The sequence below is a fragment of the Sebastes fasciatus genome, chromosome 17 (genome assembly GCF_043250625.1).
Source record: "Sebastes fasciatus isolate fSebFas1 chromosome 17, fSebFas1.pri, whole genome shotgun sequence".
NCBI lineage: Eukaryota > Metazoa > Chordata > Actinopteri > Perciformes > Sebastidae > Sebastes > Sebastes fasciatus.
Window position 1 is genome coordinate 27,225,025 of NC_133811.1, and position 16,174 is coordinate 27,241,198.

A 16,174-nucleotide genomic window follows, 5' to 3' on the forward strand; every position below is an offset into this window, starting at 1 on the left:
TGTTGAATCGGAACATCTTAACTTCACTTCTCTGAAGCTTCACTGTGGATCAATGTGTGTGTGTTACAGGCCTCAGGACATCGTGGTGTTTGTGATTGGTGGAGCCATGTATGAAGAAGCTCTGACTGTTTACAACCTGAACCGAAGCACACCTGGAGTCCGTATCGTCCTGGGAGGAAGTAGCATCCACAACACCAAGAGGTGACGAACACACACACACACTAATATTTAGCCTTCTGCTGCGGTTAGCGGCGTAGGGGTCGGCTAATCTGGTCCTATTAGTTAATGTTAATTTTCTCAACTAACACTGGTGATCCTGGAGAGTGAGTGACGGCACATATTGAGAGAAACTAGTATTTTCTTCAGCTATTGTTAAAAAAACAAGCCAACAATACTTGCTAGCCAGCGTTAACTAACATGTTCAGAGAATTATTCTGCCTCCACTTAACGCTCCGCCCACTAAATACGTCACCATGGTTACTGACTATATGATGGTCTTTAAGAAAGGTTAAAACGAGTAACTAAGTAACTACAGCTGTCAGGTGAATGTGGTGCAGTGAAACCGCGATGACGGTCCAGGTGTGTTTACTCCTCCCTCAGTTTCCTGGAGGAAGTGATGTCGACGGCGGGTCCCAGCGGCGACAGAGCACAAGGAAGTAGTCGCCAGGGCAGCAGGCGCTGAGCACAAGCAAGCAAGTGGTGAAGAGATGGATGGAGACAAACAACATTCCTTGTTTCTCTGTGTGTTATATTATATAGTTAATAAACGTGGACGTGTTGATGAGGTGGAACGTCCCTTTAAAGTGTTTCTGTGTGGTTTCATTAATGTATAAATTAAAATAAAACACCAATAATGTTGAGAAATATGAGACGGCGTGTCGTTATTCATCTTATTTCTGTCTCCACTGTCAATTTAAGTTAAAACAGAAAAAGTTTAACATTAGAAGAAGTTGTTTTTTTTCTTTATAACAGCAGTTTCCTATCACCGATGTGCTAGCTTTATTTTTGGTCAAAACATTAGAAAAACTCCCTCTAGTATTTAGAGTTTGTTAATTTATATATTTTTACAGCCTTTCTTGTTTACCTCTAGCACATTAAAAAAAATTATATAAAGTAAAAAGTAGTTTTACTGTTGATACTTTAAATACATTTTGATTTTAATACTTATTTTAAATGAATGACTTGTACTCCTGACGACCAGTGTGTAACATTTAGAGGGATCTATTGGCAGAAATTAAATATTATATGAATAAATGTTTTCTTTAGTATATAATCATTAACTATATTTACTGTATATATAGTTAAAGAAAGTAGAAAGTCATTTGAATCAGCCTCGTCCAATCCAATACACACATACATATACATACATACATACACATATATACATACATATATACATACATATACATATATACATATACATACATATATACATATACATATACATACATAGATACATACATATATACTGTATATACATACATCTATATATATACATATATATATACACACATACATATATATATACATAAATATATATACATATATACACACATACATATACAAATATATATGTATATACATATATATACATACATACATACATATATTTATACATACATATACAAATATATATGTATATACATATATATACATACATATATTTATACATACATATATATACATGTATATAATTCTACATACATATACAGTATATACATATATATACATATATATATACACACACACACACACACACACACACACATATATACATATATATGTATGTATATATACATGATGTTTAACTGTAGGAATAAATTAATCTTTATCTGGAGATGTCAGCTGTTCTTCTCTCCTTCAATAGAGATAAAAACAGATTCATTCATTATTATTATTTAAAGAAGAATGAAATGATTCAAACCTCTATTTAGTCGATGTCCCCACAGTGATGCATGATGGGAGAATAGAACAGAAAAGTGTCTGAGGAAGCAACAAACATTAATAGAGAATATAAAGATAGGGAGCGATAAATGATCAAGTGATTTGATTAATTTAAAGTCGATTTCATTAAAACTGATTTGTGGGTGTGACAAAAAAATAATATAAAAGAAGGAAAGTGATGTAAATGTTTATTTCTTATCACAGCTTCCAAACATGTTATTATTATTGTTTTCATAATTTTTTTTATTATTTCTTAGATGTTTTCGCATCTAGTGTTCATTCTAATGTGTGTGATCAATAATCAATAATCAATAATCAATAATCAATAATCCTGTGAATGATGGGCTCTTTGTTTGAGGTGTGTGTCGCTAGATGGCGGTGACGTGCTCCTTTTACCGGAATGTAGGCTACCGTGCGCGTCCGCGTGTCAGAGCGCGTGCACGTGTGTTGAGAGCGGGAGCATCTGCCTCCACGCGCACACACACACACACACACACGCGCACCGGGAGGATGCTGCCTCGGTTCAGACAACAGACTGTGTGGAGCTGAAGAGGAACCGGACGGACTACCGGACACACCGACACCGACTCCAGGATCTACCGGGCACCGAGCTACCGGAGCCGGGCTGAACCTCCTCCTCCAGTCGGTGAGACCGTCCGGTGAGCCCCGGAGCGGCGGAGGGAGGATGAAGAAGAGCAACCAGAGCAGACGGGTAGGATCATCATCATCATCATCACCGGTTCATCAATACATCATTCACTACATCCCATAATAATAATAATACTCTAACAGAGGGGTTATTATATTTATACATTAATACATCATTCATAACATCCACAACCCATTCACAACATCCCATAATTATAATTATTATTCAGGGAGCAGCTACATTAACACCGTGTCATTAAACACCTTTATATAATATATTAATATAATATAATCAGTCAGTCAGTAATATTCATTTCAGTGTAGTAAAAACAGGAGAATTCATTGAATATTATGAATATAAATCTGTGTAATATGCCTTTATAACGGAGTATTCTCTGCATCTTTATGTTAATTATTCCACATCATAATATTCATGTAGAAATATTTAACATTGTGTTAATTTTTAGCAGGAAAATTACTGTTTACAATTAAACACCATTAATAAACTGATTTCTGTTTAGCAGACTGAATACTGATTAATAATAGTGAATAATAATAATAATAATAATAATAATAATAATAACCAATAGTGAATAATAATAATAATAATAATAATAATACTGAAAAAATTATTAATAATACTAAATAATAATAATAACAATAATAATAATAATAATAATAATTACACTGAATCATAATACAAATAATTATACTGAATCATAATAGCAAATAATATTAATAATAATACTGTATAATAATCCGTATAATAATACTGAATAATAATACTGAAAGATAATACTAATAATAATAATACTGTATAATAATACTAATAATAATATTGAAAAATACCACTACTAATAACACTGAATAATAATATTGAAAAATAATATTGAATAATAAATATACAGCGTTTTTAAAAGGAAACGTGTACACTACTGTTGTTGTATTTTGGTGTTTCAGGGCCTTCAGGACTCGGGTCAGCAGGCCGTCCAGCACTCGGAGAAGGTGGGCTGGATCAGGAAGTTCTGTGGTCGGGGGATCTTCAGAGAGCTCTGGAGGAACCGGTATGTGGTCCTGAGAGGAGACCAGCTCTACATCTCTGACAAGGAGGTGAGGACCACGATCGGTACTTCATATTCTATACAAACGGTATACACATATACACTATATAGTCTAGTATATATAATTATACACATATATACTATATACTGTAGCATATATATATATATATACACCAATATACTATATACTGTAGTATATATATACACATATATATTATATACTGTAGTATATATATACTACATATACAGTATACCGTCTTTCCTTCCTCCATCCTTCCTTCCTTCTTTCTTTCCTTACTTTCTTCCTTCTTCCATCTTTCTGTCCATCATCCTTCTTTCCTTCCTTCCTCCTTTCCTTGATCATTCATTCCTCCCCATATCATTCCTTCCTCCATTCATCCTTCCTTCTTTCCTTCCCTCTTCCTTCCTCGATCCTTCCTTCTTTCTTTCCTTACTTTCTTCCTTCCTCCTTTCCTTCCTCCATCTTTCCATCTTCCATCTTTCTGTCAATCATCCTTGTTTCCTTTCTCCATCCTTCCTTCTTTCTTTCCTTCCTTTCTTCCTTCCTTCCTCCTTTCCTTGATCCTTCTTTCCTCCCCATATTATTCCTTCCTCCACTCATCTTTCCTTCCCTCATCCTTCCTTCTTTCCTTCCCTCTTCCTTCCTCCTTCCTCCATCCTTCCTTCCTTCCTTATTTCTTTCAGTAAATGATGAAACTGAGTAGAAGAGTTTAGTTTTAACCTCCCTCAGCGGAGTCTCTTCTTCTTTGTTGGTATTATCATGTCGTTCTCTGAGCGTCAAACAGACGTTCACCAACGGACAGAAAGACGATGTAACTGATTCTCAGGTTGTCCCTGAAGGCACCGCGGAGGTCAGGTGTGCAGCAGGTGATGCTGACTCTTCTCTGACTCAGCAGAACTTCACTTTATATATATATATATATATATATATATATATAACAGGCTGTTATGTAACTGAACGCTGAATATTCTGCTGAGTCACAAGTACTGTTCACAAAGAGCTCCGCAGATACACAGATGATGAAGATGATGAAGATGATGAAGATGAAGTTTATACCTGTAGTCCAGGGTTAGCACTACTGGAGTATCATGTGAATATAATCCCAGTTTAAACCTCTAACCACTGATCGACTACAGAGGGACTAACTCAATATTTAGAGCTCACTGAAAAATAATCCAAGTTCAACAGTAATCTCCCATCATGCAACACTGTGGATAATCGCCCATCATGCAACACTGTGGAGACAGCCAATCATTTCATTCTGTTTCTGTTAAAACAGTTAGTATTGATTATTGATCTGTTTGTATGTATATGATCTATATATTACACGTTTGACTGAAGCTCAGGCGTCATATTGATCGTATTGACATCGACAAACACCACCATCTTCTACACGTGACGCACACACGCACGCACTCTGACCTCATCATGTGACCTTGTTGATGTGAACACACCCTGACGGTCCGGAGGGATTTAAAGACACACAGTGATGGATGTGTCTCACAGCTGGTTGATTGGAATTGATCTGAATTTAAATCAGTGTGTGTGTGTGTGTGTGTGTGTGTGTGTGTGTGTGTTTGACCTTTAACAGATTTAAAGGGACAGCGCATGTTTTAGTCCGTGATGTAAATAATAAAACGAGTGACGGCTGAATTCCATTTAGCTGCTTCAGTTTGAGGCTCCTGGTTTTGTGCACCGAGCCATCGATTAATGTTATTTATTACACCGCTTTGTTGAATACTCATTTCTGATTGGTCAACCACGGCGTTCTACGGTCTGTTATTTCTTTATAGCAGACCGTTGCTACGTATGACAGACCGTTGCTACGTATGACAGACCGTTGCTACGTATGACAGACCGTTGCTACGTATACCGGACCGTTGCTACGTATACCGGACCGTTGCTACGTATACCGGACCGTTGCTACTAGAACGGACCGTTGCTACTAGAACGGACCGTTGCTACGTATAGCAGACCGTTGCTATGTATGACAGACCGTTGCTACGTATACCAGACCGTTGCTACGTATAACAGATCGTTGCTATGTATAGCAGACCGTTGCTATGTATAGCAGACCGTTGCTACGTATAACAGACCGTTGCTACGTATAGCAGACCGTTGCTACGTATAGCAGACCGTTGCTACGTATGACAGACCGTTGCTACGTATGACAGACCGTTGCTACGTATGACAGACCGTTGCTACGTATGGCAGGCCGTCGCTACGTATAGTACACCGTTGCTATGTATAACAGACCGTTGCTACGTATAACAGACCGTTGCTACGTATAGCAGACCGTTGCTACGTAAAGCAGACCGTTGCTATGTATAACAGACCGTTGTTACATATGGCAGGCCGTTGTTACGCATGGCAGGCCGTTGCTACGTATGACAGACCGTTGCTATGGGCGGAGCTCTGATGTCGGACTGTTGCAGACCTTTTTTGTTTCAAATTATTGATTTCTTCAGTAAGTAGTGGGATAATGTACAGCTAGCCAGTCATTGTTGTGAAATAAACTCCATCTTTACTTATTGTCATTAATCATGTTAATAACACCTGTGGGTTTTCCTGCTGTGGCCAGTTGAAATGTGTGCTGGGAAAATTCCTTCAATAATCCATAATATTTAAAAATATAACAGTTAAATGTTAATAACCTGTATGGATTTGAAAACATGCAGTAATACTACTAGTACATGTAAGCCTGGTAGTAAAATCAGTAGTGCTTTATGTATTAGTTGTAATAGACATGGTAGTTGTAAGAGTTATAGAAGTTATATTACTAGTATTACTAGTAGTAGTAACATTGGTGGTAGCAAATAATAGTATTTTGAACAACTGTAGTAGCAGTAATAGCAGTGAGTTTCAGCTGTAGCAGCAGTACTTTATTTTGACAGTATAAATACTGCAGTCAGCCTCACATGAACTCTGTGATTAAAGTTGTACGAAGTTAGAAAGTCTCTGATGAATCAAACATGTCGACTCATTTCACTCAAACTGAAACGTTTTACTGCAAAGACTCCGTTCAGTGTCTCCGTCATCTAAACTACAGCCGACTCCTCTGTGTTCCTCTGGGTTCCTTAATGTTCCTCCGTGTTCCTCTGTGTTCCTTAAAGTTCCTCTGTGTTCCTTAATGTTCCTCAGTGTTACTTAATGTTCCTCTATGTTCCTTCTTATTCCTCTGTGTTCCTCCGTGTTCCTTTGTGTTCCTTCGTGTTCCTCCTTGTTCCTTCACGTTCCTCCGTGTTCTTCCGTGTTCCTTCTTGTTCGTCCATGTTCCTTCGTGTTCCTCCATGTTCCTCCGTGTTCGTCCGTGTTCCTTCTTATTCGTCCGTGTTCTTCCGTGTTCCTTTGTGTTCCTCCTTGTTCCTTCACGTTCCTCCGTGTTCCTCCGTGTTCCTTCTTGTTCCTTTGTGTTCCTCTGTGTTCCTTCTTGTTCCTTTGTGTTCCTCTGTGTTCCTACGTGTTCCTTCGTGTTCCTCCGTGTTCCTCCGTATTCCTTCTTGTTCCTCTGTGTTCCTTCGTGTTCCTACGTGTTCCTTCGTATTCCTTCTTGTTCCTCTGTGTTCCTTCGTGTTCCTACGTGTTCCTCCGTGTTCCTTCTTGTTCCTTTGTGTTCCTCTGTGTTCCTACGTGTTCCTTCGTGTTCCTACGTGTTCCTTCGTATTCCTTCTTGTTCCTCCGTGTTCCTTCTTGATCCTCTGTGTTCTACGTGTTCCTTCGTGTTCCTTCTTGTTCCTTTGTGTTCCTTCGTGTTCCTGATGTAGAAACACCGACCGCGGTTCAGTTTTAGTTTGTCCATTTGAGACGAATCAGGCGAAACATGAGAGTTAATGAACAATATGGTCGCTTCAAATATCTGCAGAACTCAGCTGAGAACATCATGTGATTAAAGGACGACTTGTGTTCATCACTGAAGAGTTTGAATTGTAGATAGTATTGTACTAGTATACTCGTGTACTAGTATACGCGTATACTAGTACTACAGTAGAAATACTCTGTTACAAGTGAAAGTTCTGCATTCAAACCCTTATTCAAGTAAAAGTACAAACGTTGTCGGCCGCGATAAGCAAAGTACAACTGAAGTGTACCCAGGTGTTACAGTTATATCTGTGTCACTGCACCTGTGTGTGTGTGTGTGTGTGTGTGTCTTTAACCTGATTACATCAAATCAAACAGCAGCTGAGCTCAGAGATTGTTTATGAGGGAAGACGTGTCACTCTGATCATTTCTGTCTCAGAGCATCAATGATTGACAGCTGCTCACTCTGTGTGTGAATCCTCAAGGACCACTAAAACCTCCCCAAGAACCACTATAACCTCCTCCAGGACCTCTGGAACCTCCTCCTCTAAACCTCCTCAAGAACCACTATAACCTCCTCCAGGACCTCTGGAACCTCCTCCTCTAAACCTCCTCAAGAACCACTATAACCTCCTCCAGGACCTCTGGAACCTCCTCCTCTAAACCTCCTCAAGAACCACTATAACCTCCTCCAGGACCTCTGGAACCTCCTCCTCTAAACCTCCTCAAGAACCACTATAACCTCCTTCAGGACCACTAAAACCTCCTCAAGGACGACTAAAACCCCAGGACCATTAAAACCTCTTCCAGGACTCCCGTCACAGTGTTGTCACGTCCAATGTGTTTGTCGTTACACGTCATTCATATTTTGATTGATACGCATTGTGTTTCCTACTTTGAGGTTCCGTTGACGTCTCGTACGTCTGAATATTGATGTGAACGAGTGTGTTTTGTGTGTTTTGCAGGTGAAAGACGAGCGGAAGGCGCAGGAAGTGTTCGACCTGGCGGATTACGAGCGTTCGGAGGAGCTGAGGAAAGCAAAGAGTCGCAGCAAGAAGAACCACAGTCGCTTCACGCTGCTGCGCTGCCGACGGCCAGGAAACACCGTGAGTCACTTCATCCACACAGAACATCAGTTATTAGAGAATAATTGTGCTCTCTTGATGATGGCGCTAGATGAAGTGTCAGAGGATCATCCTCAGGGGAACATGAACGATGATTCATCACCATCCATCCAATAATAGTTACTGAGATGTTTCAGTGATTCTTTGAGTCTTTATTCATCTTCATCCTCTCGTGTTCGTCCTCTGTGCTCAGAGATTACTCTGACCCGCCTGACTCACGCTGACACGTCATTGGTGGATTTCCTCCTACATCCGTCTCGTGATTGGTGGATCAGAGTTCACCCCGCCCACTCGCTCGGCCTCGACCGCACCGATTGGCCGAGCGGTGTTGTGTTTTTTTTTCTCTCCTCTGAAAAGGTTTAATCCGTAGAATCCCATTAGTCCGTCAGAGGACGAGTTACAGCAGAATAATCCCTGCAGAGTCCGAACGCTTCCACATGCTGCAGTTTATTACAGACACACAGAGCCGGCATCACATAACACATAAAGTCAACTGATTTCTAATTTACTGAACTCTATTTCTCAAAATATAAAGACATAAATACAGCATCTCCTCGTCCTCCTGATCGGTCAGGAGTTACAGTGACATTCTTCTTGAACATTAATTGTATATTAAAATTAAAATGTAGGCTATTAGACTTCTCTGATATTTAACGGTAAATATCTGCATGCAACACTAATAAACATTTAATCTGCCATGACACTTAAATCAGAAGATTAGTTAGATTTGCATTAGTTAGATATGAGATTAACTGCAAAGAATATGAATTAGTTAAATAACATGAAGAACATGAAGTACGCAGGAGAGCACACGACGGAACATTAGCAGCAGCTAATAACTTTAGTAATAATTAATAGTAATTACATTGGGAACGGTTTATTGAAGCTGAGGGCTATAGTTAATTAAAAAGAACATCAAATGTAAAATTTAAAGTATTTTCTTTTTGTAATTACCCCGAGAGGCCGTCAAGGTTTTCTATATAATGATGAAATTAATTTTGTATAAATTATTTATTTATTTATTTATTATATCCTAATGTTTTGTTATTTATTCAGGTTGTTAGCCTGCTGATGTTATATGATTGTGTTTGATTTTGTACTTTGGTCTGTTTCAGTGTGACATTGTTGTTGTTTCTTGTTCTGTATTAATTTTGTTGTTGTTGTTGTTGTTGTTTTTTGGCGACTTATGTAGTGTTTTTTTTTTAATAAAAAACAACCCCAAACACTAAAATACATTAGCTACACTAGCTAACATTAATGTAAATTTTAGTTTTCGCGGCATTTTGAAGATTTGTTTGAACTTGGCTTGACAGATGGCTGTCTTGGGTTTCCTGAATATTTCTGTCAGTTTGTTTGTGTCCGGCTGGTTAAGCATGGACGGGTAAAGCTTACTGTATCTGTATTGTTCAGCAAACATAATGAAGGTTTTTGTTTTTGCAGGTTCCTAACCTCGTGTTTCTGGCGGTGAGTCCGGAGGAAAAGGAGTCATGGGTCAATGCCCTCAATGTAGCAATCATCAAAGCCAAGAACCGCATTTTAGACGAGGTATGGGCGGCGTGTTGGTTGACGTTTACCCGTAGTAAACCTTGATGACACTGATGAAATGGTTAAATACCTCATTAAAAAGGGCTCCTCACCAATCTGTGTTTGTTTTAGCTGTGTCACAGTTATCCTCAGAGTCAGTTTCTATGTGTCTGTGCAGGTGACCCTCGAGGAGGACAGTGCGCTGGTTCATCCCACCAGAGACCGGGCAAAGATCCCTCATGGCCGCCGGCTGCCGACCAGAGGACACCTCATGGCCGTGGTACTGGGATCTCTTATCTTTCATTTTAACTCGATCAAGCTTCTCTTAATCAAAACATCATTAACATCATCTCGTCTGTGATCACTCACCCCAGGCGTCCACCTCTTCCCACGGCATGCTGACCCTCGACCTGGTTGCTGAGGAGGACGGTTTCTTACAGGACTACGATGGCAACTCCCGGGAATCCTGGGAGAACTTCCAACTTGACCTGCTGAGGGGGGGTTCGTGTGGACAGGTGGCAGCTGTTGGATTTTCGGGGGTCGGAGTTCGCCAACGAGCCGGCACCGACGTGTCAAAGCTGCGGGTGGCCTCCAAGGAGCCCAAGGTGAAGACCAGCAGTCTGCCCAGGGGGAGTGAGCTGTCCTGGGGCAATCAGACCCACCAGGAGGCCTCCAAGGTCCACAAGACCCAGCATGTGCAGGTTGGGAAACTCTTGACATTCTGGCCCTTGTAGATCATAACTAGAACTCTATGTGTCATCAAGAGTACTCAATGTAAGCCCAAAAAAACATTAGTACATCGGTATAAGTCAGTTGTTATAATGCAAACATGTGCTTAGTCTAAACCAGGATGCCCCCCCATGTACCATTGAACCACAGATACAAACAGCAGACTTGTGCTACCTTTCAGGTCCTTCAGGCTCAGTCACAAACGCCGCAGCCAGGGAAGAGGTTCAGCATGCAGGGACGGAGTCGCTGTGCCTCCATGGATGAAGTCCTCTCCTCCAGGTGCACAAACACCTAATGATGAAACAAACTATCACAACATGGCTCCTCGCCTCACAAACCACATTCACATGAGCAAATTGCGTCCTTGTCCTTACCGTCTTCCTCCTTTGCCTTCAGACCGGCGATGATTCGCTCCGAGTTGCGCTCGGCTCTTCGGCGTTGTCCGACTGAGGAGGAGGCAGGGGGCGGGGCTTCAGTACAGCCGGTCGGTCAGCTGCAGAGCCTCATCGCCCAGAGGATGCAGAGAGCTCAGGAGCTGCTGGAGGAGATGAGACTGCAGGTACGACCGCTTCATCCATGAGTTCATTGAGCTTAGCTAGTTGGTTTCTAATTGACGGACTGTATGGTGAGACAGTTCAGAAGCAGATAATATAAGAAAGAAATTGGATATAGTTAAGACTAATGTTGTGTGTTATGATTTACAGGAGCTGCAGAAGGCCAAAGCAGAGAGAGAACGAGGAGAAAGCTCACCCTATATGAAGGGCATTGATTCTCCTCGCCTCCACCACCTCAGGGGCTCAGACTCTCCTCACTCCAGGTTGGTTTAATAATATTTCAACCTCCCAAAGTCTTGGGGGTCTTTCTGTCCATGACACAAAATATTTCACGTACACTTTATAGAGGCTCCAGGGTAGACCCAGAACACGCTGGAGAGATTATATATCTGGTCTGGTCTGGGAACGCCTCGGGGTCCCCCAGGAAGAGCTGGAAAACGTTGCTGAGGAGAGAGACGTATGGAATACCATGCTAAGCCTGCACTTTGAATCCAAGTAGGATCAAGGTTTAACTGATTCTTGTTGTCCTCTTCAGCAGGTCGTCTGGATCTCCGAGGAGCAGGAGCAGCGACTCTCCTCGCCTCCGGGGCAAAGACTCTCCTCGTCTGAGAGGAAGAGAGTCTCCTCGATCCAAAGCCAAGAGGAATCGCTCCAAAGGGGCCGACTCGCCTCGCTCCAGAGGATCCCATTCACCTGCCGCTAAAGCAAACGAATCTCCTCGACTGAAAGATTCACCTCGTCTGACCGGGACCGACTCTCCTCGGACAAAGAGCTCTGACACAGTCCGTTCACCAAAGCTAAAGGGATCCTCTAGCTCCTCTTGTCCCAACAAGGAGGACGACTCTCCTGTACCGAAGTCACTTGAATCCCCTTCAAGCATCGGAGGATCCGTCTTCTCTCAGGTTAAAGGATCTGATTCGCGACGAGGCAGTGAAACCGACTCCCCTCGTCTGGGGAGCAGCAAGGAGTCGTCCTGTCCGAGTCAGAAGAACTCCCCAACCCCTTCTGGATCCTTCGAGTCCACGCAGTCCAAAACCCCCGACAAGCACCGCCTGTCTCCACCTCCGCCCTCCTCACCTCCCTCCCTGCTGTCGGAGGAGGACCAGGATGTGGAGAGGAGGCGTGACGAGGCCGAGCGCCTCCTGGAGGAGGCCGTGTCATCGTGGAAGGAGGCGCAGGAGGTCCTGCAGGAGGTGAAGGAGCTGCAGAGCCAGACACTGCGGCGGCAGCGCAGGAGGACCTACGAGAAAATGACATCGACAGCGGCTGGGTTGCCCAAGGCGACCACGACAGCAGATGAGGACGACACGCCCACCTCGCCAACATCACCTGAGGAGGACGACGAGTCGGAGACACCTTGATGAGGAAGTTTTTCTTACAAATATTCATTGAATTGAATTTTCTCAATGAAAGTAGCAGCGTTTTTCAGCATGCTTACACGCAAAAAAAGCAGACAAGGATTTTGCATAATTTTGGGATTTTTAATTCTATTTCTCAAATGTTTTTCATCTTTTAATCCAGGGATGGTGGGATGCACGTGAACACTTAAGCAAATGTGGATTATTTTGAAACCAGCGATACAGTTCTTCCCAGGAGGTTTAATGACTTTAATCCTCCACAGTGCACTAGACTGTCATCAGTCAGACGCCCTCTCTCTTCTGCTGCCCGTTTTTATTCACAAAGTCTCTTTGTGTGACAGATGTGTCACATTTAATTTGAGTTGATGCAGTTTTAATGGAGAGGCACTCCCCTTCACCTTCTCTAATGGTGCTGCATGTTTCTCTTCTTTGTCTTTTATTGCTGAAAGTGAAGTGAAACGCCTCTCTGTTGATTTCAAAGACAAGTTCTTCCCTCGTGAGTTTTTTGGACGAGATATTCAGGGTTTTGAGAAGATGAAAAAAAAAAGACAATTTGTCATTTAAAGAGACTTTTTTTAAGCAAAGATGTCAACGTTTATACAATGGGGAACTTTTTCAATATGACAAAATCATGAAGGCACTGAAGAGCACTATGTTTCCTACGGGCACGGTGGTGTATCCACTATGATTATTAATAATTTAAATATCCGTTACCTGATTTATTTGCTAATATATATATTATGTCTTATTGTGTGACATTTCTGTTAATACAATCTTATAAATTGTCAGTCTCTGATTTAGTTGTAGCCCCGTTTATCTCTCCCAAAACGTCCTTCTAGCTCACTGTTAATATTTTAATAAGATGTTTCAAACATTAACGGTGAGTTTTGACAAGAAAAATCAGGGAGTTTAATGTTCTGCACCACGAAGAGAGAATAAGCAATAATGTCAATAAGAAACAAAGAATATGTCTTCTCTAACACTTTACTTGTTAATCAGCTGTAACGGAACAAAAAGCGTGGCTTCATTAACCTGCTCGGGGGCAAAATATGTACTGTTGTAAAATCCTGTTCCTCCAACTCTCTGTGCAATATGTACTGTTTATCGTTGCTATAATGCTACTTGGCTGTAGATTTGCTGAGTGGTATTATTAATGTACTATTAATTTAAGAATACGTAACACGACACAAGGACATTTACAACAGGATCTCCACTTCAGGTAGCAGGATCCACCTTGAAGCCAGTCTAACACCAGCTGATAGTTGTGCTTTAGTGCTGCATTTTACTCATTCAGTTAGCACAAGTAGTACCCGACTGATACTGGACGATTCAGGACCCATATTTATTTTAGTCCAAAAAAAAAAAAAAAACACCCGATGTTTTGGCCCATAGGGATTATGTTCACACAGCATAACATAAAGATGCATTTTTGATAAGGATCCCTTAGAATTGTTTTTACAGAATTATGACCAAGGTATCTTCTGAAAGAGACGAAACTTATGACATAAGCACATGAAGAAATTGACGTGTCACTAACATACATGATGAAATTTACGCATTACGGACTTAAATGACGAAAATTGCAAGTCGCTAACATACATGATGAAACTTACATGACGCTTTACATTCATGACGAAATGTATGTGTCGCTAACATATATGATGAAATTCATAATTTGCTAACATACATGATGAAATTTTATTGTCGCTGACATACACGACAAAATGAACGCGTCACTAACATAGATGATGAAATTGATTTAAATGACTTAAATGAGGAAAATTAAATGTTGCCAACATCCGTGATGAAATTTACGCATTATGGATTTAAATGACAAAATTTACATGATGCTAACATACATAATGAAATATACGTGTCACTGACAAACATGACGAAATTTACGTGTCGCTAACATACATGATGAAATATACATGATGCTAATATACATGATGACATTTTATTGTCGCTGACATACATAACAAAATTTACATGATGCTAACACATGATGAAATTTACGTGTCCCAGAGTTAAATGACAAAATGTACGTGTTGCTAACATACATAACAATTTACATGACGTTAACAAGACATGACGAAATCTACGTGTCACTAACGAACATGGTGACATTTACGTGTCGGTGAAATATATATTACTTACTTAAATACTGTAAGAAATATTAATAGAATACAAACAGGGCTGAAACCATCGTTCTATAATTGTGTACTATTAGTTTATTGGCATAAAATTAATCACTCAGTTTAACTGATTTATCAAACAAAACAATTTAAACATTTGTTGGTTTAAGGAAACATTTTATTGACTCACAAATAACTAATATTAATATTAATTAGAAATGATTGTTAGCTGCAGTCCTACACAACAATATATGTTTTTCTTTATTAAAAAATGCACTTTTTTGGGAATATGGATGACATGAAGAGCTGCCAACGTTTCAATCGTTTACATATTAATCAAATATCATTAAACTGATATTTTCTATTTTAAAGTCACTTTTTGTGTTGGTTGTTGGAGCTGTAACTTTAGTGTTCACATTAATTTATCTCAGAGTTTCTGTTCGTCAGTCACGACGTTTTAACTTTTCTCCAGTTTGAGTGTTTTTGCACATTTATCAGATGAACTCAGTATGTAAAAGAAGGCACTGACACTGTGAGCGATTACTTATTAAGGATTCATTGTACTGTAAGTGATGTTGGTGAAAAGATGTTGAACAAATGTTTTTAGTTTTATTTATTTATTTATTTTAAAGTTTATACACATTTAGAACAAACTTTCCACTTTGTTAAAATATGAAGTTATTTTAAATGTTTTCTTTTCTTTTTTTGCTCATTTTATTTAAAGATTTATATATTGATGTTTTTTGAATGATGTTGTTTGAATTACTGTATACGGCAATGCATTGTGGGTAAATGGAGCCAAAAAAAACACTGTTTGTTTTCTGTTTGAGCGTCTAGAACTCGTCTTCACATGCAAAATAAAATAAGCTAAAGAAATGTACCAATGGAGTGAGGTTATTCCAGCTGCTCTTTAATATTAATTTTATTGATTCTGTGATTAAACATTTCTAGAAAGTTCCTAAAAACAAGCTGACCTGAGAACAGGTGGACTCGTCTCACCCCGTTGGCTGAACTGTTTCTTGTTTGAATAAAAATAATCCTTGAAAGCAAAATTTGATGTGTGTTACTCTAAAACAGATGAATTCTGATACGGATAATAACAAATAAATAAATTTATGTCTCACAGACATGAAAGAATTTACTTTAAAAAGCTTTAATCGCCCAATTTTAACATTAAGTCTGGTGACAGGGTTGGCTCATTTATATGCATCTGTAGACAAAAGCTGTCTTTTATATGTCGACAGTCTCTGCTCACTCCACATTATATTAACTTTTGT

General features: G+C 39.9%; 2 protein-coding genes across 3 annotated transcripts in view; both read left to right on the plus strand.

Moving 5' to 3' along the window:
* The window catches only part of vps45 (vacuolar protein sorting 45 homolog), a 6,465-nt gene extending 5,601 nt beyond the window's left edge, over positions 1–864 (plus strand). Inside the window, exons 14-15 of the mRNA XM_074612995.1 lie at positions 70–201; positions 601–864. Of these exons, the coding sequence (XP_074469096.1) occupies positions 70–201; positions 601–682 (214 nt within the window). The 3' untranslated portion in view covers positions 683–864. The remainder of the gene's footprint in view (positions 1–69; positions 202–600) is intronic.
* A 1,524-nt stretch (positions 865–2,388) lies between these two features.
* On the plus strand, positions 2,389–15,937 carry plekho1a (pleckstrin homology domain containing, family O member 1a). 2 transcript variants are annotated; one of them, XM_074612966.1, is made up of 10 exons: positions 2,389–2,656; positions 3,553–3,702; positions 8,439–8,579; positions 10,038–10,142; positions 10,300–10,401; positions 10,496–10,822; positions 11,032–11,129; positions 11,247–11,409; positions 11,555–11,667; positions 11,940–15,937. In XM_074612966.1, the coding sequence occupies exons 1-10, from the start codon at positions 2,630–2,632 to the stop codon at positions 12,763–12,765; spliced, it is 2,052 nt and encodes a 683-aa protein (XP_074469067.1). In that variant the 5' UTR covers positions 2,389–2,629; the 3' UTR covers positions 12,766–15,937. The 2 variants fall into 2 exon arrangements, with proteins under 2 accessions (XP_074469067.1, XP_074469068.1); XM_074612967.1 differs by having other exon boundaries at positions 10,496–10,816.
* The last annotated feature ends 237 nt before the right edge of the window (positions 15,938–16,174 follow it).

What these genes read in the sequence shown, in the direction of transcription:
- plekho1a (XM_074612966.1), top strand. Translation starts at nt 2,630, where the DNA reads ATGAAGAAGAGCAACCAGAGCAGACGG. An exon ending in AGAGCAACCAGAGCAGACGG is followed by an intron (nt 2,657 to 3,552) that starts GTAGGATCATCA and finishes TTGGTGTTTCAG; the next exon opens with GGCCTTCAGGACTCGGGTCA. An exon ending in GATGAAGTCCTCTCCTCCAG is followed by an intron (nt 11,130 to 11,246) that starts GTGCACAAACAC and finishes CTTTGCCTTCAG; the next exon opens with ACCGGCGATGATTCGCTCCG.